General features: G+C 42.3%; 1 protein-coding gene across 1 annotated transcript in view; it reads left to right on the top strand.

Moving 5' to 3' along the window:
• LAMC1 (laminin subunit gamma 1) overlaps nt 1–17,008 on the top strand; it is a 128,374-nt gene that overhangs the window by 69,138 nt on the left and 42,228 nt on the right. The window contains exon 2 of the mRNA XM_060643753.3: nt 13,437–13,741. Within this exon, the coding sequence (XP_060499736.1) occupies nt 13,437–13,741 (305 nt within the window). The remainder of the gene's footprint in view (nt 1–13,436; nt 13,742–17,008) is intronic.

The following is a 17,008-nucleotide window of genomic DNA, read 5'->3' as shown; positions in this document are numbered from 1 at the left end:
CAATCCAGAGGACAATGGAGGGAGGTCCTCTCAGAGATCTAAATGGGATCTACTCGCATTTTCCACTTTATTTGCAGTTATCAACATGTCATTTTTCCTGCTCTCCCAGCGATGATTGCTGTTTGAGCTGATTTCTCCATTTCCCTCCTTTCACTGCTGTTACTTCTAATTACGTCTCCACTTGGGATGTGCTCCACGCCTGGAAAAATGGTGCTGCTTTTCACTGTACTGCTGTCTCCTCTGTCTTTCTGATTGGCTGATTTATTTTTGTGGGCTGTACCAGGGCTAAAGGTCATTACAGATGTGATTTTCAAAATGAATTACATCTCCATCCCCTCCTTTTTTAACTGCTCATCTTTTTGCCTGTTCATTTGCCAGAAAGGAAACAGGTGACATTTTTTTCCCTATGAAGTAATAAGTAATTCTTATATCAGATGTATTAGAATTGTTATTAATCTTGTAAAATTTCGGAATAAGCTTTCTTCATATATTTTTGTGGCAATACAGGGAAAATTCAATTTTCCTTGGACCAAATTTTCAGAGTTTGCCCTGCAGAAAAGAGGAAGAAGAGGTTTTAATAGAAATCTTTGTTCTTATGGTCTTTGATTTCTTAGATCAGGATTGGCAAGTGTTCTCTTTGAAGGGCCACATAGTGAATGTTGTAGGCCATGCATTCTCTTTCACCATTGCTCACCTTTGCCCTTGGTTGCCAGAAAGCAGACATAAGTTCAAATGAATGGGTGTGACTTTGTTCCAGTAAAGCTATTTACAAAGTAGGTGGTTGGCTAGATTCAGTCTGCAGGCTATAGTTTGTCAGCCAAGGCTTGAGTGTGGAAGGAGATGGGATCAGTGACCTCAAAGTATTTCTTTTTTCTTTTTAACATTTATTCATATTTTTGAGAGACAGAGAGTGAATGGGGGAGGGGTAGAGAGAGAGGGAGACAGAATCCGAAGGCTCCAGGCTCTGAACTGACAGCACAGAGCCCAATGCAGGACTCAAACTCATGGACTGTGAGATCACGGCCTGAGCCAAAGTCAGATGCTTAACCGACTGAGCCACCCAGGTGCCCCTCAAAGTATTTCTAAAATGAAAAAAGAAAGCACTCCCTACAGATGAGATGTGAATGTTGTGAAAGTACTTAAAATCCGGAATATCTGCGTGCCGCGGTGGCTCATTCGGTTAAGCATCCGACTTCAGCTCAGGTCATGATCTCATGGCTCAGTTCATGAGTTGGAGCCCCGCACTGGGCTCTGTGCTGATAGCTCAGAGCCTGGAGCCTGCTTCGGATTCTGTGTCTCCCCCTTTCTCTTCCCCACCCCTGCTTGTGTTGTCTCTTTTTCTCTCAAAAATAAATACATATTAATAAAAATAAAAATAAATAAAATCCAGAATATCGAGTCTGGATTTTTAGTGTTCTTAAAATTCCTCAATCTCCAATCTCCCCCTTTTCTCTCTGTCCCTTTTTTTCTTCCCCTCCCCCTGCTCCTCTCCCTCTCTCTAATACTAATATGAACTCCTTGTACTTTGCTCTTAGGCCCCCCCTTGACATATATAAATATAAATGTCAATATAAATATAAATATAAATATAAATATACACACACGTATATATAATCTATTTTTAATACCTGAAATTTCTTCTCTGGAAAGTACATATTTCTACACTGGTATTTAACCAACAGAATGTAATACCCTCCCTGAAAATGCCAACATTACCTGGCACAGACTAGGGTTAAACAAGTTCTAGGCTTTTAGACAATGAAGAAAAAGTGTTTTCTTATCTTTTTGAGTGTACTGAAGCAGAAGTTAATTCTTTGCTTCCAGATTTGTTTCTTACCAGTGAGAATTGCTGTTGGTTTTGTATCATTTTATTAAATACTACTAATTGTTGGGAAGAGGAAGGAAGAAGTAGAGAAGCCAGAGGGGATAGGGAATTTGGTTTACAGGGAATCTTGACCAGTATCTGCATGGAAAGAACAACACTGTAAAACCCCTGGCAGTAGGCGAGTTTTCTCAAAATAGAAATGTATATTTCCACGTGCCTGGGAAATAGGGCCTTGAGGATACAAGTTGAGTGATAGGAAACTGGCATGGAGGAAAATGCTGGGGAGTTTGGGTTCAACTGGTCCGTCACCCAGCCTCCTCAGATGTGAAGTGAGCAAGCCCTGTGAGTTTAACGTCTGAATGTGTCTTAAGAAAGATGGCTGTCATTCTGGTTCACTGCTCATGCCTGCACAGTTAACAGTTGCAGTAAATTTCACCTTGAAATACTGACGTGTGAAAATCAGAGTCACTGTTCATGAGTGCCTAAGTTCATTCTGCAGGGCAGCACTAAGGTCAGAACTCTTTCCCTACCTAAATCTTTGAAGCATGAGAACCAAGATGAAGAAGAGTTTACAGTAGGGCAATATTTCTCAAATATAACTGTACATAAAAACTCACCCAGGTTGCTTTTAAAAATACAGATATGGGGAGCTCACCTAGAACCTTTAAAAATGGAATTTCAGGAGATGAGGCTCAACGACTTGCATTTTTTTCAGAAGTTTTCCAGGTGATTCTGATAGGCAGTTGGTCCTTATCATGGGCTAGATTATGGGTCTAGGAAAGACTAGACCTGGGCTGGCTCTACTGGGGAGCATCCTTCTTGAGCTTCTGTGGTTTTGGGGTACCAGGTAACTTTTTAATCTAGATACTTACAGTAACCCTTGTCCATTCCATTATTTCTTCTTTCTGGAAGGAGATCTATGAGAAGTCTCAAAGAACTTTATTATGGACCAAAGTGGGTCTCTTTTACACACTTTCATTTATCTACACCGGGAAAGAGCCTCACTGCTCAGTGTAAATTCAGCTGCTGCAAAGAATCGTTCCTATTGGCATAACACATACTGTCTCCCCACCTTCTAAAGCAATTTCCTCTTGAACCCTTCCTTCTCTCCTCCACCTACCACCTTATTTCTTTATAGCAATATTACTCAGAAAATTGTTTTTATTAGCTGTCTCCAATCCCTGCAGCCCCTCCCCACCGGAGACACACACACACACACACACACTCACACATGCATGTGCACACACACACACATTCTCTGGCTTTCATCCCTGTCATTCTACCACACCAGTTGTTGTCAAGGGCAGCAGTAAATCTCGAGGTTGTCGAATCCAGTGACCAATGGCTCAGTCTTCATCTTTCTCAGTCTTTAAGGAGTATTTGACTCTGTTGGCCATTCTCTTCTTCTTAAAATGTGTTTTAAGACTTGGCCTCTGACAAGGATGCGGGGAAAGAGGAACGCTTTTGCACTGCTGGTGGGAATGCAAACTGGTGTAGCCACTCTAGAAAACAGTATGGAGGTTCTTCAAAAAATTAAAAATGGAATTACCCTACAACCCAGCAATTACACTACTAGGTATTTATCCAAAGGATGCAAAAGTGCTGATTCAAAAGGACACATGTGGAACTTAAGGGGAGAAAAAACATGAAATAGAGGAAGGTAAGCAAAAATAAGATAAAAACAGACAGAGACAAACCATAAGAGCCTCTTAAATATAGAGAACAAACTGAGGGTTACTGGTGGAGTGTTCAGGGGGATGGGCTAAATGGGTGATGGGTATTAAGGAGGGCACTTGTTGGGATGAGCACTGGGTGTTATATGTAAGTGAGGAATCACTAAATGCTATTCCTGAAATTATTATTACACTATATGTGAATAAACTTGGATTGAAATTTTTTGAAAAGCTGAAAAAAAAAACTTGGTCACTGAAATTCTATTGATTTTTTTTTTTTTTTTCTGCTTCAGTGGCTGTTCCTTTTTGAGTCTCCTTTGTTGGGTCCTTTTTTTCTTCCCCCACTTCTAAATGTTGGTATGTCCCAAGACCCTGTTCTGTACCTCTCATTTATCTATATCCATTCTCTAGGTGTTTTTTTTTATCTAACCCCATGGCTTTCAACATTATCTGTATGGTGGTGACTTCCAGATTTCTCTCTCTTGCTTGGAGCTCTTCTGAACCCCAGACTTGCATACATTAATTGTCAACTTGACACCTCCACTTAGAAGTTTGATAAGTATCTCAAAATATCCAGAGCTTAACTCCTAATTTTCTTGCTCTCCATCCCCACACCTGTTCCTGTCATATTCTTCACTAAATAAATGGCACCTTCATCTTTCCAGTTGCTTCCACCACAGCTTACACCCCACATGCAATCAGTATAACTGGCTCCCTCTAGCCTCAAAATGGGGCCAGAATCTGATCACCGCTCACTGATCCCAGCCTGGACCAACCTACCATTATCTTGTGCCTTGTGCAAAAAGCCCCTCATTAGCCTGCTTGTCTTTCTCTGGTCCCCTTTATAGTTTTTTCTCAGTAAAGCAACCAGAATGATCCTTCTAAAATACCAGTCAGGTCATGTAACTCCCTTGGACAAGATCCTCCAGAGGGTTTTCGTATCATTCAAAGTAGAAGCCCAAGTCTTACAGTGGCCTACAAGGCATACATGATTGGCAATCCCTCCTTCCCGTCAGTTTCTCTGACCTCATCCCCCACGCTTTCCTTCTTTTCCGCTCTTACTTCAGCCACACTGGCCTCCTCACCATTCCCCAGAACTTGCCAGGATTCTCCTGCCTCAGGGGTATTCGCATTTGGTTTTCCTAGAATGCTCTCTCCCAGAGGTCTGTTTCCCTTCTTCGTTCTCCTCAAATGTCACCTTATCCAGGTCAGTGAGGCCATCTCTGGTGACAGTGTATTAAATGGCACTTCTCGATGATTTCCACCTTGTTCTTCACTGTGTCATTTATCATCTAATGCATTACATTTTTGTTTTGATTTGTGATTGTTATCTATCCCTTACCTACTTCACTCCCTACTGTGCTGTCAGCCCTACAAGTTTGGGACCTTGTCTGTCTTATTCTCTGCTCTAGTCCTATACTTAGAACAGTGCCACAATATGTGCCTAGTAAATATTTGTTGAATGAATGGAAGAGTTTGGACTTGGAATTATCAAGAGCAGTTTGGCTCTGATCCTTGACCTAATGGGTGGCTGTGGCAAGAAATTAAGCAATTGTGAAAACTGAGAAAGATATTTTGGAATTTAACATATTTTGCGGTATTTGTAGTTGTTTCTTCTTTTGAGGACAGATACCAATAGTATGTAGGGAAAGACAGGGCCAGGTTTATTATGAATTAAACTAGAAAGTAAAAGGCATTGTAGCAAAATGAAGGATTGAGTATTCTAAATAGCTTGATGGACTTTCACTTAAACTCACCTAGCAAGTAGTTGTTAAATAAATAAAAGTACACGGTTGGTCAACTTTCTGTGACTTTGGGGAGTGGAGGGTTTATCAGAGTCGATCTTAGTCTGTTATTGCATCATCGTAATTGTATATGAGAATCTTTTCCCCCTTAGATTTTCTCACTATTCTTTTACCATTCTTTATTCTTCTGTTGATAAAAGAAAAAAATTAGTCAATTCTTAATAGTGCATGGATGTCAAAAAACAAGAAATAGCCTCCCATAAAACTATGGTGTCTTTTTTCTTTTTCATATCTTAATAATTAGACTTTTTTAACGTATTGGTTTCATGCTGCTTATATTTCATTGCCTCTTTATTTCTGTTTCCTTAGTGTTATAATTAACTTCTTTATTTTCTTTATGTAACTCCATTAAATTCCACATGTCAGTCATTTCCTAATAGTTAGAACTCTATTGTTCAGCTGAGTGGATTTTTTGCCTCAGCTTGGCTGAGTGGGAGTAAATGCTGGCTTCATTCCTTTAGCTTGGCTCAAGGATTTCAGGCATGCTTGTGACCCACTAGCCTGAATTAGAGTCGGTACTGAGTCTTATAAACATGAGGTTTGGGTTAATAAAGCATATGCCCAGTTCTTGGAGTGCAATTTTACTTGGCAGTTTTGTTTCTTTTGGTGAAGGTTTCAACTAAAATGATAAAGATATATAAGTGAGGATAAATTTGTTGTACGTCTAGATGATAGAAAATATGTGACCTCCAATAATAATTTGCACCTATTTGAAAGTACTGTCCAAGACTATTTGATATTCTAGTGTTAAGAGTCCTCTCTGTTCACACATTGGCTGTCTGATGATCTCATATTTAATTAGTGTGTTAAGCCAAATCACTTTTGACCCTTTAATTTGCTAAAAAGTATATGGCATTTTTTGGGTATTGCAGTTGGGTAATACAAGCAGCAAGATTTTACTTTTTGAGGATTGCTGTACTAGGTTGGTGCCTTGGTCTTATTCAGCAATAGCACCAAGTTACCAGTAGTTTGTGGGGGGAGTGGTAGGGAGAGAGTGGAACTGTCTTCTTTGGCTTAAACTTTAAATTGGTACTTTATGGAAACATCTAGTTTCCCTAAGAGATTATGGGTTTGTCTTCCCCAGATCCTGCCAATCAACTTCAAAACTTCTGTTTTCCCCTTAGCTCCATTGTTACAGCCACAGCATTACTTTTAGAAATAGCCTTTGGTACAGAATTTTAGCTTTTAAAAGAATTCTAAAATGATTATCTTCTCTGCTCCTTTATCTACCTGCTTTGTATATTTGGGATTGAAACTCTCCATGGCCCAGCGCCACTAATCTGAGCATGCCTCTGTCGGGACAGTGGCACATGTGTGATAGGAAGTGCTCATTGCGTGTATTCAGGAAGTTTGCACTGTTGAAGCCTTTTGTTTATTCATTTGATAGGGATGCTTTCCTCAAATTGTAAATTCCATTGCAGTCGCTTCAATAAATTCAATTTAAAATGACTGTTTGTCAAAGCTTATGAAGGTTACTTTTCCTCGACTGTAAGTTGTGCTGATTTAGATATGCCTCGCACAGAATTGTCCCCTTGCACTGTTGGCATTTAGCTGATTTACAAGAGAGAGGGGATGAAAAAGGAGCACCAAAATTTAAGGGAAAGAAGTGGGCTAATAAGTTTTTAAAAACCACCTATTTTGAGGATGAGTTTCAGGCCATAGAAACTAGCCTTTCAACGGGTGGTTCGGCCTGAGTTTTCTAGTGGTTGGCATGAACTCCGTGCACCATCTCACCTCCACACATTCTGTGTGTGATTGTTCCCCTTTATGCTTTCTGATCACCCATCTGTGTCCACTTGAGGATCCCACATTCAGCATTCACTTGGCCCTGGGTCATCTTGACGGGCCAGGCCGTATTTGCACAATCTGTCTGCCGAGGTGGAACAATAACAGCTGGTCCGCAGCTGTACACGTTGTCCTGGGAACTCTTATTTCAGCCAGCAGTTATACTAACAGAAATGAAAACGTTTTCAAATAGTTGCCTTCTGTGACCTCCTGTTTGTGTTAACTGTTTGGAGAATCCCATTTAGTAGCCTGAGCGTCTGCCATCTCTAATTGCCTTTATGCACCACAACCTTACTGAAGTTGTGTACTGCAAACGTCCAGTTTGACTTCAAGGAGAACAGTCACTTTCTGACTCTAAGGAGTTAGCACGTAAGAAGAATAGTGAATCAGTGACTCCTGATTTGATACTTTAGAATGAACCGGTTCTCTTCATTGAATTCAGGCCATGGAAGGGCATTTTCAAGTTCTGGAAAATTCTGTATAGCCATTGTCGTTCATTACCTCACTGTAAAGAGGGCTGTTTCACAAGATCCTCATGGAATTCTTCTGAGCTGCACATAACAGAGAGGCATTTATGTTCCCCAGCAGTCAGTACTTGAATCCAATTCTAAGACAGCAAGGGTTTCTCCCCTACTCAGAAAGATTAGAAATACTTAACCACGTAGGAGGCTTAAGCAGAATTCCTTGGCTTGGCCCTGCGTGAACAAAGGCTGAATTCTCATTGTTCAGACACTCCCCCCACCCCCCGCCCCCCCCTTCTCTCGTTCCCTCAGCCAGCATGAACTGTAGGAATCAGAGCAGGAAGTAATAGTTAATTTTGTGTGCCTCATTCTAAACATCTGTACTTGAGTCTTTTTGTTTATGGAAGGAATGTGTAAGGGGGAGGGGGGAAAGCAGTAGAACATTCAGAAGCTAAATATTTTCTTGAGGGTGTGTATATCTATGGTTAGTCTTCATGTGCATGAACGTGAGGTGAGTTGAGGGGAGGAGGGGGGATGTTCTAGTTGTATAGTTGCTGGAATACTTTCCAGACGTCTACTTACTGATTTTCTTAATTGTTTGGCTTGGCCTCTTTACCTTAAAGTCATACTGCCTACTTTTATATGCTCCCACAGTGTAAAAATAGTAGAGAAGCTATCATTGGACTAGAAATCAGGAGACCTGGTCCTGTGTCCTATTTATCTACCATTTAACTAGATCTTTTCATTTTGTCCACTGTGAAACGAGTAGGATGGATAGATAAAGAGTAGGGAGGTATGATGAGGGAGAAAGAGAGGAGAGCGACTGTCCATGACAGGTCTTGACTGCAGCTGTTTAATGGAATAAAAGCCAGCTCCTTAGTTTCCCAGTTTTTGATTATCCATGACTACAAGTAATTGTGGATAGATAACTCAGGCCTTGACTCTTCTCCATTTTCTGTATTTGCTTCCCTATTTATTCAGATTAGATTCCAAATCCTTGATGTAATTTCAGTCCCCTTTTCTTATCCATAAAAGGGGTATGAAGCGGCTGTAGAAAATTGCACCCACACAGAGATATCTGTGCAAAGTCTGTACCCTGTTCTTGGCAGCCCTGTTTCTGCCCAGCAAGGATTCTTTTCCTCTAGTCCACTTTCTCTGTGGTCTCTACAGTGGCTCTTATGAAGTCTCTACCCTCTCTTCAGATATTCCCACTGGCTTTGCTCTCAACCCCTTAGCAGGTACCTGTGATATTCACTGCACAGAAAAAATAAAGTCATCAGAACTCTTTCAACTTGCATTCCTTAAAACCTACTCAGTCATTTGCATTTGCTCCTACATAGAAAGTAAGGGTACGGGTTTTCTCCTGTATGGAGCCAGTTCTCTCATTAGCACAGAATCCCATTCTTATTTCCTAGCCTTGTTTCCACATTCAGTCTTTCCCTGTCAGCTGACTCGACCACAACAGCATATAATACAACCTCATATCTCCTATCTAAAAAAACAAAAAGGAAAGAAAAATCTTCCTTGACCCTACATTCCATCCCCTTCTCTTCATTCTCTGCCCCCCACCTTGCCAAATGTTATAGCAGGTGACTACACTCGTTGTATCTTCTATCCTACCTTTTTTTTTTTTTTAAACTTTTTTTTTTTTTAATACTTATTTTTGAGACAGAGAGAGACAGAGCATGAACGGGACGGGCAGAGAGAGAGGGAGACACAGAATCTGAAACAGGCTCCAGGCGGTCAGCACAGAGCCCGACGCGGGGCTCGAACTCACGGACCATGAGATCATGACCTGAGCCGAAGTCGGACGCTTAACCGACCAAGCCACCCAGGCGCCCCTCTATCCTACCTTTTATCTGCCATTCATCTTCAATCCCACCCACCCTGCCCACAGGACTGCTCTAAGTACAGCAGTGACCCGTTTGTAGCTTGAAGCCAATGGACATCTCAGTCATTGTCTTACATGACTCTCTTAGCATATTTTAATACCAGTGATTATTTCTTCCTCAAACCTTCTTGGCTTCCATGATATTGATGCTCTTACTTGTCTCCCTCTCTGGCCTCACAGCCTCCTCTGTAGTCCTACCATCTGCTGTCTGTGCTTTAAATGTTGATGCTCCTGAGAGTGATCTCAAAAGTCAACTCTCTTCTCACTCAGCACACTTGCTTCATTGGTCTCAACCATACCCAACCTTCACCATCCATCTACATGCTAATCTATATATCTGACTCAGACGTCTCTCTTGGGCTTTCAGACCACTCACATCCAACTTCATACTAGACATTTCCTCTTGTTTAGATGACCCACAGACACCTCAAAACTAGTACATCCAGAATTGAACTCATGTCCCCATCCTGCCCTCTACCGCTGCCTCCAGTCCTGCTTAACCTCCCCTGTCCTCTATTTCAGTGGGTGGCTCTGCGCTCCATCGACTTGTTTGTAAATTAGGAAACTGTTATTTTAAATCCTTCTACCTTATTTCTGGAAAAGAAGCTTTGACAGTGAAACAACATGTCAACAGAGTAAAAGAAGAGGAGGCTTTCAGAGGTGGCTCCTGCTCCCTCTTACTCTCCATTGGTCACCAAGTTACTACTGCGGTCTGCTTCCTCCATCTCACCTAAATCCACTCATTTCTTTCCATTCCGGCTGCCCCTGTTTTTAGTTCAGCCACCGTCATCTCTCCAGGATTATTGCCACATCTTCTTTTCTCCCTACTTTTAATCCTGTCCCTTCCAACCTAATCTCTACCCAGTGGCCAGAGTGATCTTTATAAAAGTCAAATCTGATCATGTATTTCCTGGTGCAAATCCTTCAGCAGCTCACCATTGCCCTTAGGTTGAAGTTGCTCTTTAACATGGCCTCAGGCCTGGCCTGCTGTCCTTCCTGGTGAGTCCATCTCCAGCCACTCTCTCCAGTTCTCGCTGTGTTACAACTCTGATTCTCAGTGATCACTCCTCTGTGTTCTCTGGGCTTTCATACATGCTGTTTCATTTGCCTCGACCACTGATCCCTGTTTGCTTGGGTACTTCCTCTACATTCCTCAGGTCCTGGATATTGATGTTACTTCCTCTAGAAAATGTTTTTTGACCCTGCAAGTCCAGGTTAGGTGACTTTCCTCCATGCTCCCAGAACTTTGTGCACTTGTCCTGTCAAAGCACTCATCGCAGGGGAATTGCAGTGGTCTGCCTCCACCACTGGACTGACTCTAATTCGGAGTGCAGTGTACGTGGCCGTCTTGTCATGTGGCATGTGTGAGCCTCCTTTACTGGTTGCCGCAGAGCCCTTTTTCTCTTCCAGCTGTGGCCGTGGGTCGGAAGGAAAAAGGCAGCTCCAAAAACAAGGTTCAGTGAGTGCGGCCGGCACCAGTGAACTAGTTTGCTTCAAAGTTTAATGCTAGTAGCAATGTTGCTTACTCACCTTCTGCCTGCCGCCCGGTGCTATGTCTGTGGCAGCAGTGAGAGGGACCACAGAAGCCCATTTCTTTCAGAGTGTGGCTCTGTGATGCCGATTTTAGTCTGGAACACAACATACCCAGCTCCATTTTATCTTCTCTCCTTTGATCCAGTCTCCTGCAGGTTGGGTTGTTAAAGAACAATGAGATGTCAGAAATGGAGACAGAGAGAGTAGAAACAGCAAGGGTAATCTGTAATCCACAGGTTAGTGAGTAAGCCTTTGAGCATCCCAGACCACCTGTCCTGAAGAGAACTCAATTGTTTCACCATTCCAGAATGTCTTAGATCATCTCTGGCATGCCATAGATATTATATTAAAAATCCACGCCCTCATTCAAAGGGAACACACCTTAACGGTTTTGATACAGCAGAGATAGAGGTTAAATTTTCATTCTTTTAACAAGACAGTTGCAAACTGGATTTTCATAACCTGTGTCCAACAAAATGTAGTACTGCATCTTAGGTAGAAGATCCAGATTTGTGTACTACTCTTTAGCAACTATACTAGGTAGTCCCTGGCCCAGTCAGACCTTTACATGTGAACATAGTCGGGATCCTAATTCAGGATTTTTTTTTTCTAAACTCCATTATAATAATGCCTTATATTTGTATAGAGTTTTACAGTTAACCAGGTATACGTAAGATCTTAGTTTGTCCTTTCAACAACACTTTGAGGTAAAGGGCTCAGGGGTCATCACTTTCATTTTTGCAGAGGAGAAAATGGTGGAACAGAAATCACACAGCTAGTCATTGAAGGAGCCAGGACCTGAGCTCAGGTCTCATAACGCCCAGTCCTGCGTTCTCTCCATCATGCCACACACCTTTGTGTTCAAAATTGTATGTGCGTTTCGTGTATATGGGGGACAGTTAATTAAACTTCTCTTTTAAGATCTAGACCGCCTAAGAAATAGTTAGATATGGCTCATCATATTAGTTTATTGTAGATAATACTGGACTAAAGAATAGAGCCTGGACACATGACTTACATGGGCTTTCTGCTCTCCCCCCCGTCCCCTCCTCTCCAGCCCAGTTGAACTCACCCACTTAGTCCCGCATCTAGTAGTAGGACAACAGCAGGCCTCCCTGGCACAGAGGCAGACACACTGCCTTGCATTGAGGAGTCCAGGACAGGACCTTAGGCAGGCAGCTGGAGAGTGAGCTGAGGAGATTCCAGGCCACACGTGACCATCACTCGTCCCCTGAGGATGAGCAGGTACATGGAAGTAAGAGGATGGCAGAAGTCTCTCCTCAACACTTCTGAGAGTGTGCAGGAGTTCCTCTTCTGTGAGCTTTATAAGAGAGGACTGAGCTGGTTCTTCCTGTGGAGTTAATCCACTTGGGGAGGAAAGACTGTAAGGTCTTTGAGTGCAAGGACCTTTTATGTCTAACACATTCTGTGCCCCAAAGTGTATAGTGTAGGACTGAACATGTAGTTGTGCCCAATAAATACTTGTTGGCCGGTCTGTAATCTTCACTATAGCATGGAAGTTGCAGAGGATAAACATTGTCAGAGAAAGACCCAATTTGTGAATGAAAGGTGATTAAAAACAGTTGCACATTGTCTTTTTGACCCACCTGAAGGCACACTGGCTGGCAACCAAGGTGTCCCAGCCATCAGACCACACCCTGGCTGCCACAGGGAGCTGTCTGACCGGTGGCTCTTCCTCCAGAAGACAGCAGCCCAGTTCGTCCCTTTTGCCGACGTTTCCTGTTCAGATCTTGCATATTCTCCTTTGAACATATTCAAACAAGTTCTTTAAACTCCCATTCTCCTTTTCTCTCTCTCCCTTTTTTTCTCTTTGTTCAGCTGCTAGAGGAATTTTTTTTCTTCCTTTTCTACTCCCTGCCCCATCTCTTAATCACTGTCCTTTTCTCTTTCTCAAATCCCTGTCTTAACTTGGTGGATAAGTAGAAGAATAGTGCTGAAGATAGTCCTCCTGCATCAAGAAGTAACATTACAGTTAATAGAGTGAGTTTTTAAATACCTTGAAAGTTTCCAGAATACTGATCTAGAAAGTCAGCAAAAATTTTCTTTTCTGTTTTTTTTTAATTAAATTGTTTATGCTGAAGCACCAGCATTAAGAATAAATGTACTTTCTAATTCAATTTTGCTTTTGTTTGATAGAAGTACAGTGCTACCATTTTTCATGGCAAACAAAATTTCAACAATGCATGTCCTAAACAAGCTTTTATGAGCCAACTTATGAACCCAACTATAACTTGTCATTTCTCAGGGAAAACACCCACTATTTCCAGGTTTCCAATTGCCTAATGGACACAGCCAATGTGTCGTGTGTTCTGGAACCATCTTGGTCCAGGGTGCACAGGGCAGTTTGTGTTCTCTCTTCGTCAAGTTCCAAAGCAAACTGGGAAGAGAGGGAATTTCTTTGCTTCCTATGTATGACTTTTGAATGTCTTGTTTGTCTCACAGGAAAAGCTTTTGACATCACATACGTGCGCCTCAAGTTCCACACCAGCCGCCCGGAGAGCTTCGCCATTTACAAGCGCACACGGGAAGATGGGCCCTGGATTCCTTACCAGTATTACAGCGGCTCCTGCGAGAACACCTACTCGAAGGCAAACCGTGGCTTCATCAGGACAGGAGGAGATGAGCAGCAGGCCTTGTGCACAGATGAATTCAGTGATATTTCCCCTCTGACTGGAGGCAATGTGGCCTTTTCAACCCTAGAAGGAAGGCCGAGTGCCTACAACTTCGACAATAGTCCGGTGCTGCAGGTAATGCATCCAGAATTTAGCTTTGCCTCCGGTTAGTTGTTCCACGTACCTACAGGATGCAGGAAGATGGATTGTATGGGGGCCTTTGGTCCCACTTCAGAGGGAGGGGGTGGGTGTGGAATCTACCCCAGCAGGACGGACAGGTGGATTTTATCCTGCTCTCCTGTAGATGCTCAGTATGGGAAGAAGAATCGTTTTGTTCCTGCTTCCCAAATGATGTTCTTCTATCCCTGTGCACGGACCAGTGATTTCTGGGCTACAGCTTCTAGAAATCTTGAAAGCCGAACAATTTTAACTTGGCTCTTTACTCACAGTGGAAACATTTTGCTTCTGACCTTTTGAAGAGAGTATTTGAGTCTACCCATTATGTTTGCATCCTTTCTTATCTCTTCTCTGATTTGACAAAAGGAAAAGTATTTTTTAGTGTTCGCAAGGGGGAACAATTGGAGCAACATCTGAGAACGCCATCCTTCTTTGTAACCGTGCAGGGAAATTTGGACTGGGTCTGTTTGGCTCTGTTGTCAGTCATAAAAACTTCTCATCACCTAAAGGCACTGGTGTTTGTGACAAGATATAAATTTAGGTACACATGGTATAGTGCCTGAGCATCAAGATAGAAACTTTTCTCCATTTAAGCACAAAAAGAATTAAAGCTGTCCTTTTTCTCGAAAATTCTGTGCACATATTCCTTATATGCCATAATTTGGAATCTTTCTGTAACACAGAATTGGAGATGCTTCTGTCATGTGGCTGAAGTTAACATCTAAATGGGGACAGCCTGTATTAATTGACTGAGACAAAGACTGGATGTGGGTTTGCAAATGCTGTGTACATTTTATGAAAAGCTGTTGGGATTTCTAAGTAGGGAGTCCGCTCATTCTTCTGGGCTTCATGCTTTTGTGTCTTCTCACGCTTTCTCTTTGAAATTTATTATATTCAGAGACTTTCTAAATTGGTTGTATGGCTTTGCATTGTGTCAAAAGATGAGAATCTATTTCTCTGTGGGTCCAATTCTTCCCTTCCATTATATTTCTGTAGTTTGCTGGGCGATTGTACGTCTTGATCATGGTAAAGTCTGAGGTTATGGTGAGCAGTGAGTATGTCTGCAAAGGCCTTTGAGTAACGTGTTTCTTGCAATGGTGGTAAGATGTATTCAAAATAAGTAGGAAGAATTAACTGCTTTTGATAGATGAAAACACAGAAGACTGAATGTCTAGGGGAGATGTGATCTACAATTTTCTTAAGCTGATCAACTAGCAAACAATTGCTAGCTTAGTTTCTTACTATCCAGATTATTCTATTTTACTGTCCTGCAGAGACAATGGTATAGTCAGTGGGAAAAAGCAGTGACATTATGTGACTGTGATTTTATGGCACCTTTGCTAACTGTATGCCTTGTCAGCCTATCTTGAAGCGGTTCCCCCAGCTGTAGGGATTCTGTTTGCTACTCTCTCTCTCTTTTTTTTTTTTTTTTTTTTTTTTTTAAAGTACTACTCAGTGTGGGGCTCGAACTCATGACCCTGAGATCAAGAGTTACATGCTCTACCAACTGAGCCAGTCAGGCATCCCTGATGTTTGCTACTCTTTATGCCATAGGAACTCATGAGACTGAATGTGGTGAAAATGCTATGGGCATCTGTAATCGATTTGGTCAGTTGCTGTCATTATGCAAAAATATTAATTATGTGCCTCTGAATGTAAGAGGTCTGGTTTTCATACCCAGTTGCCAAGGAGGGTTAGCTGATTTGACTTTAGCTGATAATGACCCTTTTTCCTCATTGCTTCCTGTGCCTCTCTCCAGAAGCTGTGATCTCCCAGATGGGAGAGGAGACCCTTCCTGGTTTCATTGTATATGAATATTATTAAGCATATACTGATTTATAATAATAGTCAACTTTTATTACAACACTTGCTATAAGTGCCAAGCAGTGTCCTGAGCCCTTGAGATAAATTAGCTATATGTACTCATTTAACCCTCATAATAACTCTACATGTAGACACTTTTAAAATTCTGTTTATTTTTATTTTTATTATTTTTTGAAAGAGAGTATGCACGAGCAGGGGAGGGGCAGAGGGAGAAGGGGGAGAGACACACACACACACACACACACACACACACACACACACAGAGAGAGAGAGAGAGAGAGAGAGAGAGAGAGAGAGAGAGAGAGACAATATCTCAAAGCAGGCTCCATGCTTAGCACAGAGCCTGACATGGGGCTTGAACTCCTGAAACTGCGAGATCATGACCTGAGCCAGAATCAAGAGTTCGGCACTCAACCAAGTGAGCCGTGCAGGTGCCCCTCCCTTCTTGGGGCGGGGGGCAGGTAGACAGTTTTATTATCTTCATTTTACAGATGAGGCATGGGCATTATTTATCAGGAGAGGTAAAGTAACTGATCCCAATTGCAGTTTTAAGGAGCAGAAATGGGATTCAAAACCTAGAAAGGCTAGCTCCAGAGCCTGTTCTTTTTAAGATGCCCATTGTGAAAAAAATGACTTAAACCTAACTCTTGAGAAGCTTTTATTCAAGGGAAGCTGTTATAAAGATGAAGCTCGAAGGAGAGATAATAAGCATTAAACACAGAGATATGTTTAGCTATTTACATTACAGACGACTAAAAGATTCCTAGCATTGTGGCCATGAGTGGGTGTTGTTATTGGAGCTCCAAGTTTGCATGCGGTGGAATCATCATCTCTTCTCCTTTCTAATTATACTTGGAGGCTTCACGGGGATTAGCTTTTATGAGGCCTCGATGTTGCTCTGTATGCCAGGTGTTTGGCATGGTTTAAGCTGTGCTCCTTAATCAGGGATGTGCCTCCCAGTCTCATGGGGAGCCTCCTGGAAACACAGACGCCTGCTGCTCTGCACTTGCTTGTTGCGTCTCCACTGTTGATGCCCACGTGTGGTCCCACGATAGGACTTTCCGTGGAAGTGGCATCTTTGGGTGGTCATGTATAATATGCTACTCCAAAACTTAACAGTTCTAAATGACCGTGATTTATTATTTCTCCTGATTCCGTATTGACCTGAGCTCCCTCAATGGCAGGTCAGCTGGGAACTGGGTTTGTCTCTCCCTGTGGCCTTAAAGCTTCAAGGTGACTAGACTAGGCTTCCTCGCATGATGGCAGAAGTGTTCCAAGAGAGTAAGTCCCAGTGCACAAGTGCTTATCAGACTTCTGTTTGTGTCACATTTGCTCATGTCCCCTAGGCAAAAGCAAGTCACATGCCCCAGCCTAGAATCAGGGTGGAAAGGGACTGCGCAG

Source organism: Panthera onca, chromosome F1 (assembly GCF_046562875.1).
Source record: "Panthera onca isolate mPanOnc1 chromosome F1, mPanOnc1 haplotype 2, whole genome shotgun sequence".
NCBI lineage: Eukaryota > Metazoa > Chordata > Mammalia > Carnivora > Felidae > Panthera > Panthera onca.
Note: the sequence above shows the minus strand (reverse complement) of the source record. Positions and strands in the feature narration are given on the sequence as shown.